Source organism: Salvelinus alpinus, chromosome 6 (genome assembly GCF_045679555.1).
Source record: "Salvelinus alpinus chromosome 6, SLU_Salpinus.1, whole genome shotgun sequence".
Classification (NCBI taxonomy): Eukaryota; Metazoa; Chordata; class Actinopteri; order Salmoniformes; family Salmonidae; genus Salvelinus; species Salvelinus alpinus.
The window spans coordinates 12,390,687-12,418,385 of NC_092091.1; the positions used below are offsets into that span (position 1 = coordinate 12,390,687).

At 41.5% G+C, this 27,699-nt stretch overlaps 2 protein-coding genes across 7 annotated transcripts; one reads left to right on the forward strand and one right to left on the reverse strand.

Moving 5' to 3' along the window:
• Nucleotides 1-694: 694 nt before the first annotated feature.
• On the reverse strand, nucleotides 695-4,695 carry LOC139578160 (proteasome subunit alpha type-1-like). The gene is made up of 11 exons (XM_071405418.1): nucleotides 4,551-4,695; nucleotides 4,383-4,436; nucleotides 3,368-3,412; nucleotides 3,105-3,206; nucleotides 2,591-2,694; nucleotides 2,382-2,470; nucleotides 2,150-2,220; nucleotides 1,872-2,001; nucleotides 1,582-1,661; nucleotides 1,258-1,362; nucleotides 695-979 (listed from the first exon to the last, which is right to left on the reverse strand). Exons 2-11 carry the CDS (start codon nucleotides 4,383-4,385, stop codon nucleotides 920-922), a joined length of 789 nt encoding a protein of 262 aa, XP_071261519.1. The 5' UTR covers nucleotides 4,386-4,436; nucleotides 4,551-4,695; the 3' UTR covers nucleotides 695-919.
• On the forward strand, nucleotides 3,708-27,699 carry LOC139578162 (calcitonin-1-like). Of its 6 annotated transcripts, none has more exons than XM_071405424.1 (5): nucleotides 22,062-22,190; nucleotides 23,118-23,209; nucleotides 24,152-24,286; nucleotides 26,160-26,342; nucleotides 27,085-27,699. In XM_071405424.1, the coding sequence occupies exons 2-4, from the start codon at nucleotides 23,124-23,126 to the stop codon at nucleotides 26,320-26,322; spliced, it is 384 nt and encodes a 127-aa protein (XP_071261525.1). In that variant the 5' UTR covers nucleotides 22,062-22,190; nucleotides 23,118-23,123; the 3' UTR covers nucleotides 26,323-26,342; nucleotides 27,085-27,699. The 6 variants fall into 6 exon arrangements, with proteins under 6 accessions (XP_071261523.1, XP_071261525.1, XP_071261527.1 ...); XM_071405426.1 differs by having other exon boundaries at nucleotides 26,163-26,342; XM_071405425.1 differs by lacking the exon at nucleotides 22,062-22,190 and adding an exon at nucleotides 22,704-22,891.

Here is a 27,699-nt window from a genome sequence, read left to right on the forward strand (position 1 = left end):
TCCAATCACAAGCCTGAACAAAGAGACGTGTTCTGATTGGTCTGTCTTTGCCATCGCCCTCTAAGTATGGTCTATGCTAGCCAGAAATAATGGCACGCAAGCAAAAAAAGTCTGAAATTATAAGTAAATTGTGATGACAGTCAGAACCCATGATCAGACTAATTACTACCTATAGTTATATCATTTATGTATTCAAATAGCTAGTTGTGACTGAACATATCTGCAATTGCAACTTCTACATTTCTTTTAATGTCTCAGGATTTTGAAGCTCTGCACTCCAGTTTCCTTTTAAGGTGAGGACAAATGTGTAATGAAAGGATTCACTATAAAACACTTGGTCTGGGATGTGAAAACTTTGATTATCAGTATCTCAGAACTATGCTTTGCATAGATTGAACCTTAGTAGAAATGATCATTGGTGACCTTGGGACTAAGGTTCAATCTACGCAAAGCATAGTTCTGAGATACTGATAATCAAAATGTTCACATCCCTGCTTACTTCATGGCTATAATGCAACACTGGACCACTAGTTATATAGAAAAACTCACTTTTATACACTATTGATTAACCTGTATGCCAATGTTATAAAAAGTAGTCACTGCTGTGGAATATCTCTTGGTTGGACAACCAACAACCTTAAAATAAAAAATAAGTCTCAAGTATGTGTCAAACAAAAAACACATTGGCACCAAATGAGAAAAAAGGTTTTATTTATAGAATTGAACATTCTACCAATAGAAAAGCAACATCCAATGTTATTAGCAGAAAGCGTACAATTCACTTGTTTTCAGTAAGTGGCATATTGTCACAGTACAGAATTTCCCCATTGCAGTCCAGTGAGTGGTGCCTTGTTGGATTTTGGTTTCTGGCCACCGCAGTGTGACAAGAAGTGTGTAATCATTCTGCGTCCTCCAAGTCTCAGATATCCATTGGCTCATCAGGTTTGTCTGCTGCAGGCTCATCTCCAGCCTGGATGACCTAAAGGACAGACAGAAGGAGAGGTTAGCAGTGGCCCACATCTTGATTGGCTACCGTTCAACGATAATGTGACAATTCCAACACTTGATGTGTTCAGGCAATTTTGTGATGTCATGTTTGTTAACCACTAATATATTTACATATACAAATATCTTTGAGGGTGCATTATACTACCCTGGATTCCAAATGAATTGTTCTGTTTCAGTGTGGTTCCAGGCTAGCATTAATCCAACCACTTTCCTCAAATTACATCCAGTTAGCTCCAAGCCGACTCCTACCTTTCTCTGTGGCCTCTCCTCTAGACCCACGAGGAAAGGAGCCACGTCATCATCGTCGTAGATGGTGAACTCCATGTCTTTCCCCACAATACCGATGGAGACATTCTGAAAGGCAGGGAGAGCTACTCAGTAAAGGCCTGGGTTGTGTTCATTAGGCACCAAACAGAAGAAAACCGACAAACAGGGAGGAACTAACTGGACTGAGAAATACTAATTTTATCATAAAATGTAGCAAAACATGCTCTGTTACATGACTTAATGAGCACAGCCCTGTTCAGCAGGGAAGGAGGGGTAAGACCAGTTGGTTGAGCCATAGCAGCTTACCTTAGTCGTGAGGTCCTGTTCAGCAGGGAGTGTTTCTCTGAGCCCAAGCAGACCATGCCTGATCAGCTCATTCAGATTAGCTAAATACAGACAATGCAATGGACAAAGGGATAAATGCAAAGAGCATGTGCTGAAATGTGTGTGAGAGAGGTGCTACAGTTAACAAGCATCAAACGGTATCTACTTTATAGTAAGTGTCTGAGTAGACATGCATTTGTGCCCTCAGGTATGCATTTGTGTTAGTACTTGTGAGAACTACAAATACAGTGTGTGTGTGCGCATGCTCTCACAGTCCAGGAAGGTGTCCATGTTTCTCTCTAGGTATGTGCGGGCAGACTGGGAGCGGGCTCCAATGGACATGGCTTTGCAATCGAAGTAGTTTGCAGAGGGGCAGGTCTGGAAGATATGAGGCCCCATGTCCTACAAGAAGAAACCATATGGAGAGAATGACAGATGCTCCACATTACTAATTAATATTGCTTTAAGAATCACATACTACTTCTAGAGTGTTACACCCCTTCATCAGCAGACCTAGTTTCCATTAAAAAAGATGACAAAGAGAACTCACGTCGTAGCCAGCGATAAGCAGTCCCACACCATAGGGTCTTCTTCCATATCTCTGTGTGGGGATTTGGGTTTCTGAGGGACTGTTAAGTCTAAAGCACAGCACGCCAATTCCCAAACCTGACCTCACCTATTAACTCATGAAAAGCCCAGTGTACATTTTGACATTGAAACATTGATTGGAGTGCCGGTGCAGGCTTCTAGAGGTGAATGTGTGAAAACATGACAAAGGATACTGCTTCCAATGAGAGTGACGAGGCGCGACACTGGGAGAGGCCTGTCAAACACAAACCTGGAGTCCAGGCATTCCTGCCTCATGAAGTTACTGTCGAGGATGAAGGAAGGGGAAATCTTGACACAGATTACAGTGGATACACTTTGCATACGAAGTCATGGTATTCCTGCAACTAGACACGAGATGTGTGTGTGTGTGTGTGTGTCGTACCAGAGGAGCCTGGCATCTGCAGTCAGCCCGGCAATAGAGATGCCAATGTGTTCATCAACATGAAGGATCTTCTTCTGGTGAGCAGCCAGCTCAGACTGGGCTCTCTGTGGATAAACACAAAACAGTCTCACTCAACAGCCCATTGATAGTCACTGCAAGTGTAGTACTTAGTCAAGAGTAAGGTACTACAACTGTGGGACAGCCACATTTTTATTTCATCCCAGGGTATCTTAACTGGCCTGGCACACCGGAAACTTAACTTTTGCTGAGGGTGAGACGCTCTTATTCATTTAAATTAAACCTGGGCATAGGAGCACCGTCTACTTAGCACAACATTACCCTCTGGTTCTATTTTCTAGATTGCAAAGTGTGGCTCTTGTCCACATCCAGTGTAGCAGGTAAATATATATATTTTTTACTGTTTTCCTGACGTCTCGGTGTAGCTCCTATGTACCCCCTGACAAAATAAAGCCGTCACAGTGTAGAATAGAAGTGGGACGTTACTGGGAAATACCTTGAGAGCAACCAGGACTGCATGGGTTCTGGACTTGAGCCCCACTGTAGCCGAACCTTGTTTCACCGCCTCCATGGCGTATTCGATCTGGTGAATGCGCCCCTGAAACAAGTGCATTGATAATGTTACCTTATTTGGGAGACACTGCAGGGAATCTCATTCCCCAAAACATTTAGAATCATTTTGATTGTCCGTTGAGTTATGTTAACGCTGTAGTTGGTACCTTGTAAGGTCGCTTTCTCATAAGGCAACATGGCCCTTACCTGAGGACTCCATACGGTGACGTCATTGTCGTACTGGTTACGGAACTACAGAGAGACAAAAAGCAGTAGTGTCAATGTTTTCACGGTATATTTGTCAAGAAATACACATTTACATGTTTTACTTACGTAGTTATCTTGCATTGCGATGAGTTATCTACCAAAAAAACAACTCGACACAGAACGTGTTTGCCACCCTAGACTAAGGTATTGTATTGCTATAAATAAATTATAGCGCAAGCTATCAAGCAACCAACCTTGTGGCTTTGTTTACAGTCACCTGGCATGGGGGTGCACCCACAGAATCAGTCAGTAGAATAGGACCTCTATGGGTGCACCTCTCATGACGTCAAACACGTTTGAAACTTTTAGAGGTAGGTATGACAACTAGCTAAATTCGTTTCAAGCAGCAAAGTAGCTGGTTGCAAGCATTTGGAAGACAGCACCGCGAACAACCATGCAATTTCAATCAGCCTTTGACTCCATAGGTAAGGACGGTTGACTGCAAATACCAATGGCATTCGGCAAAGTTGGGTAACTTTTATGGCAGTCAAAAAACGAAAGTGAAACAATCAACATTACACTGGCTAACGATAGCTAGCTAACGTAGAATGCTAGTTAGCTACCTAGCTGTGTTAGGTAGCTAACTAGCCATCTAAAATTAGCTAACTAACTTAGTTACGTTACTATGTAACTAACTGCTAACTAGACTAGTACTTTTTATTTATTTAATCTTATTGAGATAGTTTGCTAACCATCTAGCTCGTGCATAATCATAAACTTCCAGATGCTTGCTGTTTTGTGCTTACTCACAGTGCACATAGACTTGTGCTAAGCTAGTCTAGCTAACGTAAACTTAATATCCTTTCAACGAGTGATAGCTAGCTAGCTGCTCTAGCTAGGATCCTTAATTATCGAACACTTTTGCCATTCAATGTATGCGATTAATTTTATTACCTATTAAGCAACATTCGCGCTTAGAAACGTAAAACAAAATGCATGCTTTATTCATTCTTACCATCTCTGCTTTGCTTGGTGAACTGTGACTCTGGATTGATTTATTTCCCTAGATCTGTGACGTAAGGCAAAGCAGTAGATCTCAGAAGTCCATCCAGTAGATTAAAATTCGAAATGCAATCCCGTGGTGTAAAGCGTTTAAGTAGTACTTTAAAGTATTTTTACTTACGTTTTTTTTAGGGGTATCTGTACTTTACTATTTATATTTTTGGCAACTTTTACTCCACTACATTCCTAAATAAAATAATGTCCTTTTTACTCGATACATTTTCCCTGACACCCAAACGTACTTAGTTACATTTTGAATGGTGAGCAGGACAGGAAATTGTCAAATTCACGCACATAAAAAGAAAATCCCTGGTCATCCCTACTGCATCTGATCTGGCAGACTCACTAAATACAAATATCTGAGTGTTGGAGTGTACCTATGGGATCGATATCATGCCAAATGTATTGTGAACACACAGCATGCATTTTGTATTTCTGTATAACGATCTGTACAAATAAGTACCAATCCACAAATGTAAATCACTTGTTTTAATTTGGCATGATATTGATCCCATATGTGCCCCCTGCTATCCGTAAATAAAAAAAGAAAGAAAATTGTGCCCTCTGTTTAAAAAAAAAATATATATATTTATAGTTTTACTTTTAATACTTAATTATATTTTAGCAATTACATTTACTTTTGATACTTAAGTATATTTCAAACCAAATTCTTTTTTACTTTTACTCAAGTAGGATTTTACTGGGTGACTTTCACTTTTACTTGAGTCATTTTCTATTAAGGCATCTTTACTTTTACTAAAGTATGGCAATTGGGTATTTTACCACTGATGTAATCAAAGATTGAAAACGTTAATCATTTTTTACTTGACCAAAGACTTGCAATTTTACTGTTTAATTTAAATGATTCCTGTCAATTCTGGAATTAATTTAGATTTTGATTGATGTTAAAATCCATTCCAGACAGTATGTGTATGGTTCTCAGAACGTTGCAATAACTGGAATGACATATACTTGCAGTAATAAAAGCAAACAACATTTTGTTTTAACATTTCTTTTTCTGCAACGAAATACATAATTGCAGTGTGCCTAGATGAGCACTGGATGGCAGCAGTAAATTGGAAGTTTACATCACAGGCTACAGTAAACTGATACTGTGTGTGTGTGTGTGTGTGTCCACTTTTTTTTTTCTTTGACTGGTTGGCTTTGACAGTTATTTTGTTCAATAGGATTCATTACGCTATACATTGTCTTTCTTATTTTATGAAGTATACAGTACTACAATCTCTGTATAGGGGACTATGGCATAGGTCAGGTAGTCATGTTTTTCCTCAATCTGCAGGGTTGCTATTTCAAGTCAGGACAGGTCTGCAAGAAATGCTTTGTATTTCATTTTCAATGTACAGAATTCCTTTGAATGGTGTTTTATCACTAAGTCCTGCCGAATCAGTCAGAGCTACAAAAAAGAGGTCTTGTCAATTCAGTAGTGTTGAGCTGCCATCAAATTAAACCTGGATATTTTGCATTCTGAATAGACAAAATGACTCTCGAAGGAAAAATAACGAGACCAAAATAAACTTGCATCACTCCAATCAAAGCAGGGATAGGCCTAACAACAGTATAGGCTACTTTTGATTCACAATGTGCAACAAGAGCATCATGGTCACAACACATGCTCTGTAAGCCTGTCATAACAGCAGTGAACACAGCTGAGTGTAGTATACAACATGAACAGGCTCATGGATGCAGGGTTTATTTGATCCCTATTTGAATCCCTCTCTCCCCACTCTCCACCTCTCTCCGCCCACCCTGTCTTTTTTTATTTGGGTTGAAACGGCTGGACACTGAGAGCCGAGACTCTGTTAATGATATCTGATGTACCCTTGATCCGGAGGGAGATTAATTAAAGGAGCTGTGCTGACGAGCCCTCCTCCCCTGCCAAGGCAGATGCAGTGGTGGCCATTACGTCAGCGTGCCTCCTTTGTGATTGAGCTTCTAGGAGCTGTGCTGAGCTCAGCATATTTCGCCAGGGCTTCATTTAACTCTGCCAAATGGCCCCCTTTTTAATTTTTCAAATGGCAGAGTGGCCTGAGTCACTCTGTGACGGGTCCAAGCCACGCCGCCAGTCCTCACACGCAGGGAAGGAAGAGGAGGAGTGCGGAGGTGTTTAAAGGTGTAGCGTTATGGATTGGGAAGACGAAAGCAAGGTTGCTAACCCAGACCAAGTCTCGGAGAAGAAATATGTCAGTGCATTGTCAACTGTACTTAGCTATCTCAATCAGTGACACAACAGTGTGTGTTACCACAAATCCAGAAAAATTGTCCCTCAAAATGTGCTTGAATATGTTTTTGAAGCCCTTGTGGGGTTCCGGCCCTTTGACCCTCATCACTAAGGTCATTGTCATCACAGACAAAGTCAAGCATTTTCATGATTTGGAGTTGTAGTTGGACCTCAGAGGTGCATCTTAGTCCTCCCAGCGACTCACTGGAGCGAGAGATGATGACATCAGCGTCAGCAGTGAACCTGTACGTGCCTCCAGATATGGATTGCTTGAGTATCCGGAGTGACTAAATGTGTCTAAATATGCCCCCATCTCACACCACTGTTGCTTAAAATAGGCCAGCGATGTGTTTAGCCTGGGAATCAGCTGGACTAATGGGCCGGTCTGCCAAGTATGCATTAAGCTGGCAGGTACCACGGAGCGGGTCAAGGGTCATCAACAGCACACGGAGTGAACGGAAAGCCCTCCTCAATAGGTTTTATGAGCATGTATACATATTCATTGACTTTTACATTTCCCACTAAATGTCAGGACACGCAGCAGCAGGTGGTGGAGGAGTTGAGAGTCATGCAGAATCTTGCCATCCGTTTCCTTGCGTTTTCTCAAAGAGTTTACACAGTATTTTGGCGGTAAATGGCTGAAAAGGCTTCTTCTGTCTCAAACCAGGAAGAGCCCATTGTGGAGCACTTACTAATATGAGAGCCAGATAGATTGCATATTCACTCAGCCTTTGGATCTAACAATAGCTAGCCAATAAGTGGCGAACCTCATGCTGTGTCACACATTTATACAGCTCAATCCCCTAGACTAGGGAAACGCATGGCGGTCATGCAGCAATGATGGAAGTTGACTGTTTGACTGAAGACACCAGGGTTCAAATGTCCAGCCTTCTAGATATATAGTCCCTCTCCTCTCTCAGTGCTCCTCATTCATTCTCATGTCTCGTTTTCCATGAGACAAATGCTTCCTCGTTAGAAAAAAATGCCTCCTTATCTGATGTTTTCTGGGTTCCCCTAAAACATCACTGCTGTAGATCATTTCTAAACATTTTCAATTTTACAATTTTCAAGCCCCATAATACCTTTCGTGCTGGGAATCATGGAATCAAGAAAATGTCACTTTGATGTTCATGCACTATATGGATTTCAGTACAGATTGTCTCAGTACAGATTGTCTTAGTACAGGGGCCAGGAACCTGATGGTCCAGAGCCACATGGAGGCTCTTTAACTGTCCCTTTGTGTCTCAGTGGTGATCTATAATTAGTCATTTGATCTGATCAATACATTGTACAATGCCTGATTGAGATTCATGTATGTAGATAAACAGCCATGTTGTCTCTCCCCTGAATCATCTGGCCTTTGAGGTTCTGACTGACAGCTGTGATGGCTCTTATGTGTGTGGTGTGGTGTTTTGTGGGACATCATGTGTTTTTTGATGTGCTATCGTTCTAGGCTGCTCTGATTCTGCTCTGACAGGTGTGACTGGCAGGCTCTAGCCTCTGGGCCTTCAGTGTCCATCCAGTCAAATAGAGACAGGAGGAGAGGGTAGTCCCCGCCTCCTCCCCTTTTTGCCTGTCAACCATGTTGTGAGCGTGCGGTCTAATCGGAAATCAACAGGTGGTCTCGGGAGGGGTCCATTGAGGGAGATTCCACGGCAGGACTCCATTACATCAAGGGCAGGATGATCTAGGGAGGTCTTTTGATGTGTCAGAGTGAATTACTCCAAACAAGTGTTTCAAACCCTCAGGTGCTTTTCATGTGTGACAGCTAGGATGTTTATCACAACTGTAATTTCCTGGCAAGGTTACTCATATGACTGGTGAGAGGGGAAGGGGGAGTGTTATCCTCAGATAAAAAGAAAGCTTTTGTCATTGAACTGTCATCATTCTCACATCAAATCGTCTTATAGATGTCCCTGCCTATTGTAGCACCTACTTCTTGGTGCTTTCTTCACATAAAGGTTATTGGGTTTTCAAACAAAATAATCACACAACAAGCACTGACAGACAAAACACAACTCCCCCAAGTTAATGTAGACACCATCTATTTCTTCAACCTCCATTGTCAGTGTAGATGGAGAAATCGGTCGATGCCAAGTCTGGGAAGCAAGAAGACGTCAAATCATTACTGAACTCAAAGTATTTCCCTTGCTCCCCAGCAAATGCTCAAACATTAATTGCATTTGCTCATCCGATACTGTAATTTTGGATTAGCTAATATGAGAGGTCACTTTTGGAGACGGGAGAGATTCCTGGCTCCACTTCATCTGCTTTATGAGCAGCCTCTTCAATTTTCTCACTAATTTTTCTCTGGAGTTTGACAACAAATCTATGAGCTGGGTTTTCAGCCTGTATGGGTTGGGTATGAAATGAGAATTCTCAGGAATGTGTTCTTAGTCAATCTGCTGTGAAGCACAGTATCTTATATTTTCCTTAGACTCACTATAGTGTAACTCATCAACAATAATACTGTGTTTATAAATAGTGTTGCAAATCCCCAGTTGGACAACTTTTGGAATCCGCTTGGAATAACCCGAAAATCCGGGAATCACTGTTAGTCTGCACCTGTTGTCTACGAAGCATGTGTCAAATAAAACATTTTTTATTTGATGCTCAATATGTAGTCTGTCCACGAGAGATTAGCGCACCTCTAATATCATTATCTATCCCGATGAGCATGGTATTTCTCTCTTTAGCCAGTACATGTTGAATGGCTTCACAGCATAGTGCACTTATTGAATTGACCCAATAACTGATTCCAATCACTACCCATGTCTGTTTGGCAGGTTTCACATTCATGTTCTATGTACACATTTATAGAGCACAGATTACTAAAAAACATGAGCGATTTAGACAACACATTCAAGGAACATTCAGGGGATATGAGGAGTTAGGGATTGTTTCATACCCTTCATTGAGCATATAATGTCATCCAGGACAGACTGAAGGATTCATTCTGACACAGTGGGACCATGTCCCATTGCAGAGGACTGAGCAGGAGAGCAAACCAGGACAGGGATCGTTGTCCATCAGTATTGTGGGAACAGACCTGGGAAAATACAATCCATGACATTAAAAGCTTAACCATGATCACAAGTATGTTCTTTGCACTTGGAACACTTTTGAATGAACTCATGAATTTACTATAGGACATTTAACAGCCGGAACACTTAGCAAATGAACACTGACATTTCATCTGATTGAAGCATGTGGAGACTCCTTTTTCACTATATTGCATTGCCATCTACAGGTACTTTTGATACCTGTGGTAGACAGTAAAACTTCAGGCCAGAATTCACATAGCACATTCCCACTCTGTGCTTTCAAAGTTGTGTTTGAGTTGCACAGCAGCGTGTCTGTTATGGAGGGAGATGACACTTGATTTCCATTGCGCCGTGCAGAAATCCCCTTTCTGCAGTTGATTGAATCTCAGCCTTAATCTGAAAGTATTCACATCCCTTGACAATTTTCACATTTTATTGTGTTACTCCTTACATTTTAAAATGAATTAAATTGTGATTTTGTGTCACTGGCCTACACACAATACCCCATAATCTCAAAGTGGATTTATGTTTTTAGAAATGTAAATTAATTAGAATTGAAAAGCTGAAACGTCTTGAGTCAATAAGTATTCAACCCCTTTATTAATCCTAGCCTAAAGAAGTTCAGGAGTAAAAATGTGCTTTAACAAGTCACATAATAAATTGCATGGACTCACTCTGTGTGCATTAATAGTGTTTAACATGGTTTTTGAATGACTACCTCATCTCTGCACCCCACATTTACAATTAAGATCCCTTAGTCAAACAGTGAATTTCAAACACAGATTCAACCACAAAGACCAGGGAGATTTTCCAGTGCCTTGCAAAGAAGGTCACCTATTGGTAGATGGGGGAAAATGTTTAAAAGCAGACATTGAATATCCCTTTGAGGATGGTGAAGTTATTAATTACACTTTGAATGGTGTATCAATAAACCCAGTCACTACAAAGATACAGGCGTCTTTCCTAACTCAGTTGCCGGAGAGGAAGTAAACCGCTCAGGGATTTCACAATGAGGCCAATGGTGACTTTAAAACAGTTACAGTATTTAATGGCTGTGATAGGAGAACTGAGGATGGATCAACAACATTGTAGTTACGCCATAATACTAACCTAAATGACAGAGTGAAAAGAAGGAAGCCTGTACAGAATACAAATATTCCAAAACATGTATCCTGTTTGCAACAAGACACTAAAGTAATACTGCAAAAAATGTGGGAAAGAAATTCACTTTTTGTCCTGAATACAATGTGTTATGTTTGGGGCAAATCCAATATGACACATTACTGAGTACCACTCCATATTGTCAAGCATAGTTGTGGCTGCATCATGTTATGGGTATGCTTGTAATCGTTAAGGACTGGGCAGGTTTTAACTTTGTCATTATGGGGTAAAAACAATCCATTTAATCAATTTTGAATTCAGGCTGTAGCACAACAAAATGTGGAATAAGTCAAGGGGTGTGAATACTTTCTGAAGGCGCTGTATATCGGCGCCTGATCCTACATAAGCTATTCTACTCTGAGACACTTTATGAATAACAGCCCAGGGATTCACAAACCAAGTTATCAGTCGATGTCCTCATAATAACTGTCTCGGTTATCATACAAGCCTGCTAAGATCTAATGCTATGAGTTGGCGTCGCAAGAGTTAGGTGGGTGGCAAGTGGTCAAGTGTTGTTCCTTAGCTACCTGGCTGCTCCTTCGGCTAATCTATTCATTAAAGTTGTTAATGGGCTCTTGTGCTTCAGAATCCATCATGTCACAATAATGACTTTTTACGATTTGACAGCGCTTTCACTGCGTTTGACTGATTGGCCAAACTGTCCCGTTTCCCAGTACGGAGGGATAATGCAATCGCTAGATCTGAACATGGCGTATTCATTTCATTGTTGCCACACCGGCTGAGCCATTTGCTTCAAGACTCAATTACGTCAAAGAGGGTGACATAACCAGAGATGCGAGAGAGTAAGGTCAGAGGTGAAGTGTGGGATGGCCTCAAGCCGCCTCCTGCTTTGGCTGCCTTCCTCTGAAGAGATGCAAAATACCTGACAGAAGGGAGTGAATGGCGACCGTGGATGTCAAGGAACTCAGAAGGTGTAGAGATTGTTCCAGGTCCTCTCTTCGAAGAACAGGTTGCACCTCAAGTAGTTTAAAATGTCATGTTTTTATTGTCACGTGCAAAAGTACAGTGAAATGCTGTTCTTGGAAGCTCTTTTCCAACAATGCAGTAACCAATATCAGTAGTACTATAAAATAAAGTGGAACAAAAACACACGAGAAATAAGATGAACGTGCTCACACCAGGACTACACAAAACAGTACAAATATGATACATTTTATCCCCTTGATCAAAACAATAGTTAGCCTACGTAGAGTAAATTTGTTGTGAACACTTTACATTGAGCTGCTCTTATACCTGTTTAGTAACACTTATTACTACTGTAACGACACTGTTATTACACATTATTTCAGTAATTGCTTTGTAATTGCACAATGATGGAGTTAAATAGTTTTTTAAATATTCTACAAGGCTCAATATCCATTACTATGTGATTATAATACAGTTACTAAAGTACCACGTAACATGTTAATATAATGTTATTACTGTAGTAATTACAGGGTTATTACACCGATATGAGAACAACTTAATGTAAAGTCTTCCTGCATTTTTCAATTAATCAGCAACCTGGTTCTGCAGACCAGATCTTTTGGAAGTGAAATACACAGTACAGAAAAATTGGATACTCCTTCATTTTTAACTCTCAGCTTTGCTGTGGAGGCAGAAATGACTGCAGACGTTGGCCCTCTGCCATGTTTCATAACCGCATACCGTTTAACTTTCTATAAATACCGAAGGACTCGGTCCAAGTTGATCAAGTGTGATTGAATCTGAAATGGCTCCAAACGTGGGAGCCAAGTTTCCTTGAGGAGAATTGCTGCCTCCATCCTGGCTTCTGACTCACTAAGATTTCTTCTCCGGTTGCATTGGGATGATTGAGCCAAATGCACAGTGGTGTCACTGCAATATCAGCCCCCGAAAGCAAGATGGTTATCTTTTAAAAGTGTTGAACTTACAGTGTTGGGGAGTAGTGAACTACATTTAGCTCAACTAGTAATTGAATTACATTTTGCTGTAGCTTGGTGGTAGTTGAACATGACACTTAGCGTCATAACACGTTATGACACGGTCATAACCATGTCATAATATGTCATAAGAGCAGACATAACTTGTCATAATATGGTCATAACTCTATTGTGTTTTTTTTACGTCTTATTTTACAAATGTCAAAAAGCGCAAAACCTACCACACAAGGCAAACCATTCCATTACACCATAACCTACTTGTAAACATTATGTTTATGTTATATAACATTTTCTGAAATTGACCATATTAAATGATCATTGTAATTGCACACACATTGATGTCAGACATGTACCTACCCCAATGCTCTGTTGCTGATGACTGGGATGAATGCAGGAGCAGATTTCAGGAATGCAGGAGCAGATTTCAAGAGCAGGACAAGACACTCTCTTTGTGACTGATGACTGATATAAGGTCATGTACGTGAGAGGCCTATCTGGCTTATATGATTATGATGGTCATAATGCTGCTTGACAGTGTCACAGCGGTTTAGATGGTATAATGATATACATTGCTTGTTTTGTCACATAAACTGAATTTAGACGAGCTATTCGAATTTTAGCAACCAGGAAATGGCAGAGCGAATTCTGAATATTTCCTTTCATTTGAAAGTTGGTTTCTGCAGGCTCCCTCAAGGTCTTCACCTCCACCCTTGGAGGCAGCAGATGCATTACTTTTTCTGAAAATATATATCTAAAGAACAGAAATCTGAGAATAGAGTAAACTACAATGCAGTGACACCGCTAAAGAAAGCTGAAAACTAAAACTTCATACCAAATATATTATGGCAATAGCAAACACTTTCACACATTCTCAAATACATTACAATACCGTTTCTCAATGTTTTCATAACATAGCTAAAGCTAGCTCTCAACTTTTCATGTAGCTAGCTAGCTAGCTAGCTATCTATCTAACAGTTAGCTACCATCTAATTAGTGTTTTTTTTTAGCTAACGTTAGCTATCTTATCACTAAAGACGGTGGTGTGCAAAACAAATAAATACACCCATCCGATGTTAAGGCAACAACAGTACATCTGATTCACTCTATATATACAGTGGGGAGAACAAGTATTTGACACACTGCCGATTTTGCAGGTTGTCCTACTTACAAAGCATGTAGAGGTCTGTAATTTTTATCATAGGTACACTTCAACTGTGAGAGACGGAATCTAAAACAAAAATCCAGAAAATCACATTGTATGATATTTAAGTAATTAATTTGCATTTTATTGCATGCCATAAGTATTTGATCACCTACCAACAAGTAAGAATTCCGGCTCTCACAGACCTGTTAGTTTTTCTTTAAGAAGCCCTCCTGTTCTCCACTCATTACCTGTATTAACTGCACCTGTTTGAACTCGTTACCTGTATAAAAGACACCTGTCCACACACTCAATCAAACAGACTCCAACCTCTCCACAATGGCCAAGACCTGAGAGCTGTGTAAGGACATCAGGGATAAAATTGTAGACCTGCACAAGGCTGGGATGGGCTACAGGACAATAGGCAAGCAGCTTGGTGAGAAGGCAACAACTGTTGGTGCAATTATTAGAAAATGGAAGAAGTTCAAGATGATGGTCAATCACCCGCTGTCTGGGACTCCATGCAAGATCTCACCTCGTGGGGCATCAATGATCATGAGGAAGGTGAGGGATCAGCCCAGAACTACACGGCAGGACCTGGTCAATGACCTGAAGAGAGCTGGGACCACAGTCTCAAAGAAAACCATTAGTAACACACTACGCCGTCATGGATTAAAATCCTGCAGCGCACGCAAGGTCCCCCTGCTCAAGCCAGCGCATGACCAGGCCCGTCTGAAGTTTGCCAATGACCATCTGGATGATCCAGAGGAGGAATGGGAGAAGGTCATGTGGTCTGATGAGACAAAAATAGAGCTTTTTGGTCTAAACTCCACTCGCCGTGTTTGGAGGAAGAAGAAGGATGAGTACAACCCCAAGAACACCATCCCAACCGTGAAGCATGGAGGTGGAAACATCATTCTTTGGGGATGCTTTTCTGCAAAGGACGACTGCACCATATTGAGGGGAGGATGGATGGGGCCATGTATCACGAGATCTTGGCCAACAACCTCCTTCCCTCAGTAAGAGCATTGAAGATGGGTCGTGGCTGGGTCTTCCAGCATGACAACGACCCGAAACACACAGCCAGGGCAACTAAGGAGTGGCTCCGTAAGAAGCATCTCAAGGTCCTGGAGTGGCCTAGCCAGTCTCCAGACCTGAACCCAATAGAAAATCTTTGGAGGGAGCTGAAAGTCCATATTGCCCAGCGACAGCCCCGAAACCTGAAGGATCTGGAGAAGGTCTGTATGGAGGAGTGGGCCAAAATCCCTGCTGCAGTGTGTGCAAACCTGGTCAAGAACTACAGGAAACGTATATCTCTGTAATTGCAAACAAAGGTGTCTGTACCAAATATTAAGTTCTGCTTTTCTGATGTATCAAATACTTATGTCATGCAATAAAATGCAAATGAATTACTTAAAAATCATACAATGTGATTTTCTGGATTTTTATTTTAGATTTCATCTCTCACAGTTGAAGTGTACCTATGATAAAAATTACAGACCTCTACATGCTTTGTAAGTAGGAAAACCTGCAAAATCGGCAGTGTGTCAAATACTTGTTCTCCCCACTGTACATGGCAAATTGTACAAATCAAGCATAGAAAAGGCCTGTGTATTAAATGTAAGAAACCCCCATGGGCAGCATTAAGTGAATTTACACGAGTACATATGTTCCATGCTAATGATATGTATTTTAGAAGGTTACGTTTTATGAAATGTGTATCTAATGATCGCATACTAACTGCTAACGTAGCTAGCTAGTTGTTGTTAGCGAGCCATCATTTGTAAAAAGTAAATGCATTTAATCCAAGACACCATCTTGTCTCATTGACTTACATACAAAGTTTACTAGCTTAGCTTTGCTGCAGTCACATGAAGGGGAAAATGAGACAAGATGGTATCTCGGATTAAATGTATTTTCATTATAAACATTTGGGCTTTTTAATGGTTTCATGTCTTTTTACAAATGATGTCTCGTCTTATGTGTATTTACATGAGTACATAAATTAAACACTTAAATTATACATCAAAATTACAAGAAAACTAATCATAGTTTAGATAAACCTTTTATCTCTAGATTTCAAAAACAAAACCATGCTTATAAATGTTACAAGCCTGAAAACAGGATGAATAAGGAGACAATGTAGCGGGGTGCGTAATTGGCGGCAGAGAAGTCAGGCGCAGGAGAACAGAACTGGGTAATAACCAGAGATTTATTAAGCAAAACCAACGGCATCCAGAACAACAAGATAAATAGGCACAAAAATAACCCGTTGTGCGCTCACGGGGAGCATGCACAAGCACTACAATAAACAATCCCACACAAAGACATGGGGGGAACAGAGGGTTAAATACACAACAGTAAATGAGGGAATTGAAACCACGTGTGTGGAAAAACAAGACAAAACAAATGGAAAATGAAAAGTGGATCGACGATGGCTAGAATACCGGCGACGCCGACCGCTGAGCGCCGCCCGAACAAGGAGAGGACCCGACTTCGGCGGAAGTCGTGACAGACAAGAACAATTTACATTTTTCCGCGTCTTTCTTTTTCACAATGCAGTTAAACCAACACCACACCCCGTTATTCAGAGGGGCGTTCTACAATGCTTTGAGCGCTCTCCAAGTCCGGAAGTGAATATCAGGTAGCTAACAGTGTTCAGTAGGGAATCCTTGCATGTAAACGTAACAAAGAGATAATGATTAGCTATAATGTGGTGCACTTTTGCTATCTCTGTGGTTTATGTCTTCAAGTGTTTTGGATGGTGTAACTAATGTCACATGCAACAACTTCATTCAATATAATAGGCCATTTTTGGAAACTGTTCTCTCAAACCACACCATTGCCAACTGTCTAGAGATCAACGCCTGACGTTTAAGGATTAGGGAGCCGGTACTCATGGTACTGTACTGTATATTCACCGAGATCCGGTACTCCAGTACTCAGATCTGGTAACCCAGCACCGGTCCACATCAACCATTGGTCTAGACATTGATTGCTGAAGGGGCTCTTTTTCTCTCTGGCCTCTTTTACTTGAATGAGAGTGGAGGAAGCAGCCTACTACAGTAGCAGAGCGGTGCACGCAGACAGCACTGGATGATGTCAGGGCTAGCCAAAGCTTCCCCCCTCCAGGGGCGGACTTAGAGAATTGGAGGCCCCAGACAGAAGCCAAAGTGTTAGCTAAATTGAGTTGAGTGCTCATCATCTGTATTCTAATTTGCTCATTATATTAAGGATTTTTTGCATGTTATGTAGCTTAACAAGTGTATTTTGCTCTTCACTCGTGTAGTACACTCTTAGAAAAAGGGTTCCAAAAGGGTTATTTGTGGAGGGATAGGGTTCTACCAAGAACTGTTATGATCAGAAGAACCTTTTTTGGAAGACAAGGGTTCTTTGTAAGTGAAAGGGTTCTACCTACAACCTTTAACATCCTAAGAACCATTTTTGGAAGAAAGGGTTCTTTGATGATTCTTTGAAAGGCAAGAAGTATTCTTTGGAAGGCAAGAAGGATTCTACATATAATCATATATAATATTTCCTAGCAACCTTTCATAGACCGTTCTAGGAAGACTGTTTAGATGATGCAACTTTGAAGCTTCCCGCAGATTTTGCTGCTGGACCAACCTGCTGAAGCAAGACAGAAGGAGAGCAGTGAACTGAGCAGCCCGCAACAGCGGATCGTGCGGAGGATGGGAGGGGGGAGGAGGTTGGGGGGGGCTCGAGCGGAGAAATAAATATATATATTTTTTATTACTATTATTATTTTTATTTTTTATTATGCCCAGTTCACGGGGCCTCTGATGATGTGAGGCCTGAGGCAATTGTCTCTTCTGCCTAATTATAAGTCCGACACTGCCTCCCACGCGCTATATGGCGTGACCAACTAATTGATGCTCTAACGTTTCAACGATTAAATGTAATTTCTCTAATGCTCCCAGGATGAACAACAGAAACTCCAGCAAGTGCTCGGCTGCTCTTACAAGTCAAGTGGCACTTCCCATTTGCCTTTAAGTAATGACCTGTCCCCAAATCTGAATGTGGCATTTGTTTGCGCCCCCATCCCACTCGCATAATGAATGAATTGATGTATGTTGGGTGTGTGTGTGTTTGTGTGTGTGGGTGTGCGTGTGTGTGCCTGCCTGCACTCTAGGGCCTTGTGGGTAATCCCAGTGTGATGGAAGTCGGCAGGTGTTCAAATGTTCCCTTACCGCCCCAGTGGGAGAGCCCCCAAAGACAAGAGCTTGGTCACACACTTGAACTTGAATTTAATCAAGGGAGAGCATCCTTTGTGGTGATGGTGTGCAGCACTGATTAGATTTGGAGATTGAGAGCCATTAAAGAAGGTTGGAGTCTGCTAATGACTTAAGTGCTGTTGCTTTTTCCTTGAGGAAGTGATTTATATGGACAGGGTACTGTCCCCGAACCTCGGAGCACCCAACAGTGAATGGAGACACTGATAGATCCATAGATCAATTATTCACTGATAGATCCATAGATCAATGATTCACTGATAGATCCATAGATCAACGATTCATATCACTCCACTTTGGCCCCATCACGATGTATATCTCTGATATAAGGATTTACGGTCTCTGTACGTTGGGGGTGCTTTGTAACGTTCAAAGGTGTCTATATCCTCATCAATCTTTGTCCGTGATTAAAAGGTTAAATGTTTTGGTGGCGACATTGTTATTAGTGCATGTTGCATGTTAGATTACTGGATGATGTACTACTTACTTTTCTTAATCCCATGGCATAGAAAGACAATACAAAGTTTGAAGTAAATAACTAGAAAATGTCAATTTCCTGATGAAAATATGTGTCCTTGCTTCAGCAGTCTAAAAGAACGGTCGTGTCCGGATACCTGTATTTGTATCTTCTATAGGAGGCAGTTTGGTTATTTGAAAATATGTTTTATACTGATATTTATATTTGTTGCTTCCTGCATACATTTTTTTAATAAACATTATGTTCTAAAAAAGTATGTAGTACGATTAGTACACAGTAATACTGTAAAAAAATGTAACTTAAATATCCAAGTTGTCTGGACTTCAAATTGGGAAATTGTTGAGCTGACATGAATTACTACTCCACTAAAACCCAATGATTTTTACTCAATGTGAGTTGAAAAAGAATGAACTGAAATATTGTCATTTGCAACACAAATAGCTGAGTTGATCACACGGGAGTTATGTTTGCTGACACTTACAACATAAAATACTGTTCTGGCTTAAACACGTGTTTAATGAACATATTACCCAGTATACCTTTCTGCAAGTTGTATTATACATATTATTTATTTAACCTTTATTTAACTAGGCAAGCCAGTTAAGAACAAATTATTATTTACAATGATGACCTACCCTGTACAACGCTGGGCCAATTGTGCGCCGCCCTATGGGACTCCCAATCACGGCCGGATGTGATGGAGGCTTGATTCAAACTAGGGACTGCAGTGTCGCCTCTTGCACGGAGATGCAGTGCCTTAGACCGCTGCGCCAGTCGGTCAGGGATCAGTTACAACTGAAACATGTATTGCAGAGGCTGATGCATTTAACCAGATATAGTAAGTTGATTTGTTCTAACCCTTATGTGATCTGTGGTTACTCAGATTTGATAGACCTACCTGTCTGGTCCATTATATGGATCATGGCTGAAACTGGTTAGGAGTCAAAGGAGACACTAGTCTGTCACAAACATACTTGGCTCAATCAAAATAAAAAATATAACAGCCATTCGTCAATAATACAATCATTTCCATAGTTGAGCAGAAATCTACAGTATATTATAGCTCATCCAACTTCAGCTCTCTTGGCGTCATGGACCAACGTATAAGGTGTTGGGTTGACACTTGACAGTCAGTGAACCCGGGTTTGAGTCCCTGCCTGGGGCTATCCCCCAACTTCGCTACGTTGGTCCATGAAGCGTAAATAGTTCAGCTGATGATATCCTTACATCGTTAAGTTGAAAGGACTTGAAATCGAAAGTTAAGTCAATTTAAAAAATCAAGGCAACCAGATTTCTAGTTAACTCAACTTCGGCAAATGTGATGAGACAACTCAGGAATGTATGTTAGCAGAACTTTCCTGTCCCAAAGTTAAAAACCGTAAAGCAATAAGTCTGATTACTCCATTTGGATGGATGTATGAAAAATAGCCCCAGACCATTATTCCTCCTCCACCAAACTTTAAAGTTGGCACTATGCATTTGGGCAGGTAGCATTCTCCTGGCATCCACCAAACATAGATTAGTCTGCCGTACTGCAAGATGGTGAAGCGTGATTCATCACTCCAGAGAACGTGTTTCCACTGCTCCAGAGTCCAATGGTGGCGAGCCTTACACCACTCCAGTCGATGCTTGGCATTGCGCATGGTGATCTTGCGGCTGCTCGGCCATGGAAACCCATTTCATGAAGCTCCCGATGAACAGTTCTTGTACTGACGTTGTTTCCAGAGGCAGTTTGGAACTCTGTAGTGAGTGTTGCAACCGAGGACGGTTGATTGTTACACGCTACGTGCTTCAGCACTCGGCGGTCCTGTTCTATGAGCTTGTGTGGCCTACCACTTCGCGGCTGAGCCGTTGTTTCTCCTAAACGTTTCCACTTCACAATAACAGCACCTACAGTTGTCCGGGCAGCTCTAGCAGGGCAGAAATTTTACAAACTGACTTGTTTGAAAGGTGGCATCCTATGACGGTGCCACGTTGAAAGTCACTGAGCTCTTCAGTATGGGCCATTCTACTGTCAATGTTTGTCTATGGAGATTGCATGGATGTGTGCTCAACTCTATAAACCTGTCAGCAACGGGTGTGGCTGAAATAGACAAATCACTAATTTGAAGGGGTGTCCACATACTTCTGGCCATGTAGTGTGGGGCTGGGACCTCTGCGCAGTCCATTTTACTGTGATTTAGCGCCTGGGACTTCGGAGCCGCTCACTGTTCAATAACACTAAAAGGCTCATCCTGTCTAATGTGGTACCTCTGTGACGCATGCAGGGAAAGGCCCCCCCACTCTCCTTCTCTTACACATACACACACACACACACACACACACACACACACACACACACACACACACACACACACACACACACACACACACACACACACTTTATGATGCTTTGCCCGCTATTGAAAAGGAAGGGAAATTAGATTATGCCACCTGACAAACAGTTCTGTAATTGCTTTTGAAAAACAACTGTCTTTGTCATCAGGGATTCTGCAATGATTCCCTGTTGAAGTCCACTTAATGTATCCATTGAAGGAGGACATGGACTGGGGCAGGGATAATCATTTTAACGCATTAGCCATGTTTTCATAATTCATACCAATGTTGTCTTTTGGTATGTGGACTAGGTAACTTGTAGATGAATAACGTAATGGTGAACCCTGTGTTACTGTGGATCATTGAGACACAGTCATACTCATTAACTCAGATTACATTAGAGGAGTTCAAAACCATGATCAAATTCCACATTTTTTAAATCTTAATTGTATAAAATAAGGACATGTAAAATCATATTCTTACGAGTTGAAGTCTTTGCAGTGATTGTATTCATGATGGTAATAAATGCTCTTTTATTTAACTGCTCAGATAATTGTAAACTTTTTTGAATAGAACAATCGGCCGTATTTGAGTTTCAGCATGACAGTGGAATTGACTGGGGTACTTACTTGATCCCTATGTCTCTTGGTTGAGTAGCACCAACCTAGGAGTAGATGGGACTGCAGTATACCTTCATTCCCAGCAGATGGCCCTGCCTACTAGTACTTTGCTGTGGCTTATCAATTTGGCATTTGAAAAATAGCATGCGTGTAACATTTTTGGAAGCCTATAAAATATTTATTGCGAGGGATGGTTGCCGTGGCCATTCATTAGATTTGCTCCTCGTTAATTAATGACCTCAATGGAAATTTGGATATCAAATTGTTCAAATGACTGGTGGATTTTGTGAATGGAGCACTTAGTGACTAAAGAATGACGTCATTGCAAAGCCATATCCCTTCTTAGTGTGCCAAAAGTAAGGGGTGTCATCCGATTGGCTCGCAGGAGCATCTCAGCGACGGGATTGGCCGATGGGAGATAATTAAACACCTACACAGTCAATACACAAATGCAAGCAGTGGATATATAGGCTTGTGCATTGGCACTGCATGCTACAGATCCAAGAGTTGGTCTTCAAAGTGAGAGAAGTCAACTTAGGCGTTTCCTACAAAGCTAGATATTTTTGGGGGCCCGGTGATTAACACAAAAGGTAAGTGGAGAACTTTAACCAGATCCACATGGTGGAGACTGTGTATTTGGATGGTAGGTTGACTTAATGGGTTGTGTCTGAGGACTCTGTAACTCGGTTGGATATGGAGAGTGTGGACCTGCGTTTTGGCGCAGTGTGATGTGATGGTGACGGTAATGGGATTGGGATTGAAGTGTGGCCGTAGGGGTCACAACTCTCCTTCAGCTCTGTGGTGGAGGCAGAACAGAAAAGATGGAAAGAAAGATGAGAGAGAGAGAGAAAAAGTGAGCAATGGTGAGTGAGAGACCAAAGAGTAAGTAAGAGACGGAGAGAAATAAACAGTGAGTAGAATGGAGAGAGAGATGGAGTGCTTGTGTGTGAGAAAGTGGTGGCAGCTCATTACACTAATGTACTGGTCCTCCTCTGGGAGTTGGCACACTGGCTGGAACCACTATCCCCTCCTCACAGCGGCTAGCTAACGCTACGTCCCCTCAGTTAGCACCAACCGACAGGCTTGGACCCCCGTCATTCCTGGACACGCCAAGGGCTCCTCCTCAGAGAACTACCTCTCCTGTGCAGTGCTGTACCCAATATTGTGAGACTGGAGGAATAGTTTGCTCCGTGGAGAAGAGTAGAGACTGTTTGGATGGAAGGTGTCATGGGGAGACAGAAGGATGGATATGCAGCTTGAGAGATCAGTGCTACTGAACTGAACTAGTGCGGTAAAGCTGAGTCTGCCGTCAATACATCATCTAGCAGCTCATTTCAAACTTAACGAAGGAATCCTTTAACCAACAGTTTTATTGTGTTACATTTAGCCGTACAATGCTTAATCTCATTCTGGTAAAAGTATGCTGAATGTTTTTGTGTTTGCGACCTGCTTCTCTCATTGTCACATGTAAATGTTAATGTAATTGCTTCACTGATGGGACTGTCTCTTTGCTGTAGGGGACCATGGTTATGTTGAAGATCTCTGCTTTCCTTGTTGCCTATGCCCTGGTCATTTGCCAGATGTACAGCTCACAAGCAGCCCCTGCCAGGTGAGCCCGACGGACATACTGAATGTAAAAATTTACACTCAAACACATACATACATCACACGAGCACACACACACTTGTGTAATCTTTCATGAAAAGATGGATAAGACGTGCTGCCATATATAACTGTATTATTTTAGAATGAAAATTATGAGTTACATTTTTTGGGGGCAATAATTTGTATGTGATAAAAGTTACATAGTACACATGTTTTGGTCTGTAAATTGTTGATTTAGAAACTGTAACAAATACATAAAAGTTCATATGTTCCTTAATCCAATATCCCAGAAGTGCACTGCAGTTAAAGGGACAGCAATCCATGCTTAGGTTTAGCTTCCCTGGCACTGTTTCCACATGCTAACATTGTTGAGCTTCACAATCAATTTGAAATAGTTTTTGATGATTTGGTCATGATACACGAAAAATGCTAATATCGGTACCATGACTTGAATGGGATTTGTTCCATAAATGCTAAAATGTTAGCATGTGGAAACCGTGCCAGGGAAACTAAACTAAAGCATGGATTGCTGTCATACCTTGTCGATAGACTGCTTAAAGGGTAAGGAAACCAATGTGTAATTTTGTAATTTGGGTGAACTATCCCTTAAGGTGTAAAGGGGACTGTAATGACATTTGCAGAAAGAAAAAACACCACACAACAAGAGTAATTTAATTTAGGAGAGATAAATGAGACATAGAAAAACATCCAAGCCACTCCCCGTTATAAATCTGAACTAGGTCACATGTCGGCCCTTTTAGATGGAGTACTCTTAGCAGATGACTATTTTCCATGTTGGCTGGGGTCCATTCCAGTCCCACGTCATATCTTTAGACTCAGTGATGCTCTGAGGATCTTTTTTCTTTTCTTTTCCCAGGTGATAACTCCATTTGAGTTTTTACGTTGATCCCTGTGCATCACCCACCCCCTTTTTTCCCTCCTCTAGAACGGGCATAGAGTCCATGACAGACCAAGTCACGCTCACGGACTACGAGGCACGGAGGTTACTCAACGCCATAGTCAAGGAGTTTGTGCAGATGACAACTGAAGAGCTGGAGCAGCAAGTGAATGAAGGCAATAGGTACAGACAACTGCTTTTTCTTCCTGCATTTCGAACAGCCTGAGTTTGCCTCTTAGCTACCAATTAATGGACTGATGATGAATTAAACGTGATGATCAGTATTGATGGTCAGAGCTACTTTTATATTACCTGTGTGGAGAGACGTCTTCTAGCCACCTGCCGTTTGATTTAATCCATTTGGAGGTATGTGCTCAGAGGAATGGTTGCTAACTCCATCTCAAGGAGAGAGATCCAGATCCTAATCCCTCCCAACTGATTCTCTGTCGTAACCCTCCCACATGGATAAGTTTGACATTCAGTTATTTGAATGGATGAATGTTAACAGTGTGTTTGCCTGCTGCAGATATTATATTAGCGGGGAATGCCCAACTGGATGGATAAGTGCATGGTCTCAATTAGTGGAGGCGGAAAGAGTTGCATGACAACAGGAAACTACCCGTTCTGTTCTGTTTGGGGTGATATGAGGGTGGGTGTGACGATACAATGGAGTTGGAGCATGGGGGTTGATGTAACGTTTTTGGAAGGGAAGCATGATATTTTGGAAATGTTAATTTATTGCCTATGACAGCACGTCTGACAATGCATTGTGTATGAGACATGCATGAATTAATGGGGGATGACACAGTACTAACATGAGAGAGAGAAAGTGTGTGTGTGTGTGTGTGTGTGTGTGTGTGTGTGTGTGTGTGTGTGTGTGTGTGTGTGTGTGTGTGTGTGTGTGTGTGTGTGTGTGTGTGTGTGTGTGTGTGTGTGTTGGAGAGAGAAACCTGCATGGGTCCAGCTACTATGAGCCTGTTTTCTGCATGTTTGTCTCTCCCCTCTGACAGCATTGAAAGACCCCTAACCAAGCGCTGCTCCAACCTCAGCACCTGCATGCTGGGCAAACTGTCCCAGGACCTGCACAAATTACAATCGTTCCCCCGCACAGACGTGGGCGCGGGCACGCCTGGCAAGAAACGCAGCACGCCCGAGAGCGAACGCTATGCAAGCTACGGAGAGACACTTGACAGCATCTAACCCTTCGCCCTCCTCCTGTTCCCACTCTTTTTCACTTTTAATTTGAATGTCCTCCTGGTTTTAAATCTCCGTGCATGTAGATTTTGCCTGCTTGATTGACGTTAGAGCGGATCTCCCATCGCAACGCCCCCGTGATTTTTTTCCTTCTTCTTTTGATAATTCCTTTCCCCTTTCGGCAGAGAATGACGTTGTATCTGTTTAGACAATCGAAATGAGAACTTATCTAAATTACAATTATTCAAAAGAATGACTCGAAATGTATAGATGATTTTTTTCTGAGTGTATATTCATATAATTTGATTGCGTTACAAATTCCTCAAATCTCCAAATTCATGAGAGATAACCTACGTATTATTCGACCATAATAAATGGTTTCTTTATGCGGCACCATGTTTCTTTTTCAATAAACCTATTTTTATACCAGGAAGACTTTTACTTTTTATTCTTAAGAAATGTAATGTTAGTACTTATTTATTTTATGAAACTTTGACTCTTCCAACAACTGCATTCAATATTGTTTGAATTGCAGCATAGAATAAATCATAGTTATAATAGCAGTTCCAATATCCTTGAACTGTCTCTAAAACCCTCACCAAGTCTCAAGGTAAGAATTATGACCAACTGAACCATTCTAATGATCGAACATTTCCAGAGACTATATTAATCCTCTGTCTACTTTTATGTGTGTGTGTGTGTGCGCGTGTGTGTAATAGTGCACTTGTGTAGGCCATCTGTGTGTGTGCTTGAATATGTGTATGTTTGTGAGTGTCTGGCATGAGTGTGAACACACATGTGTATTGTATGTGTACGAGGTGCGGAGCAGGGCTCACCATTAACCCCGTCTCCATTCCCGAAGCAGCGTTACAGCACAGAAGCGGGCCTGCAACACGGCCACCTGCGTGACTCACCGCCTGGCAGACTTTCTGAGCCGGTCGGGGGGCATGGGCAACAGTAACTTTGTCCCCACTAACGTAGGCTCTAAGGCTTTTGGCCGGCGGAGGAGAAACACACAGATGTGAACATTCCAACAACCTTCAGGGTGAATATTCCTCCTCCCCGCTGTCCTTTCCGTCTATGTTCTTTTGGCTAGGCCTTATTTCTATTCTCTAGCTTTTAGTTAAACGCCTGACATGACGACTGTATATATGAATGAACAAAACCATCGATCACGTGTGAAGACTCAATAGATATTTGAAGACAAGAAAGCCGGTTAAGATGGCGTCTCATGGAGACATAACATGCGCAGTTTGAGCTACTCCAGGAAGTGACGTTGCAGGCTAGTTCAGTGTTGCCCCCTCTCATTGAGTATCTCAAGTTCAAGGCCGACCGGGGCACTGCAGGCTGCCATTAGCTACTATAGTACATTATCTTTATAGCTTGTTCTGTATGTCCAAGGACATACATCTGGTGTAATAGAAGCAGTTATTGGTTCCATGATTGTCTACAAAATGTGTATTTATTGACACAAAGATTGTCTACAAAGATTGCCATTTTCCCCTTCACTAGAATGGGGGACCCTGTTTTCTGCAAACAATGCCTGCAATTCCGTGGTCGGCCTTGAACTTCGTTGCTTCAATGAGAGGGAGCATTAGAAAATATATATATATATTTTTTAATACAAATTTTACATATAGATAATTGATTTCCTGTGTTGATGACAAATAATTGCTTGGTCTTCTTGTTTGCTCAGAGGACTTAAGTTTTGTGACTGACAGAAGGCGCTGGGCACTGAAGTTGTTGACTTGTCTGTTCTCTCCCTTCCTCTCTCTCTTCCCTTTCAGATGTTTACCCTCCTTAACGCGATGACATCAGAACATATCTGGGAGAAAACAACAAAACAAACAGAAAAAAACACTGGCTTTATTATCCACTCTCCCACAGTCTACACAAAGAATCCCCTTCAGATTGTAGGACTCCTCTCACTCCCATAATGTTATGAACCTTTCATTTTGCTTTTTGCAAAACAGAGGGGGGAAAAATGAAAATATTACAGCAACCTCCGTTATGTACATTGACAGCTGAATCCGATTCCTTTTTTTTATACATTAAATTAATTTGAAATGAATGGAGAAAGCATCAGTGCTTATTTATTATTTACTATCTATTGTCTTAGAGCACATTTGTACCATGTGACCCATTTTCCCTGTCACTCATACCCCCTGTCTCCATGGCAACTGTGACCCGCAGGGATAGACATTAAAGATCAGCTTTCCCTTGGCTCCCTCACAACTGCTGTCTTGTGCCTTGATGTAAAACACTTTACATGACATGATTGTACAGTATGTTTCAAGATTATAAGAAGATTACGAAGAAGAGAATGAAGATGAAAAATATTCAAGAGATTAATATTGTAACAATTGTGAATTTCAGCAAGATTAAAATGTATTTTAGATACA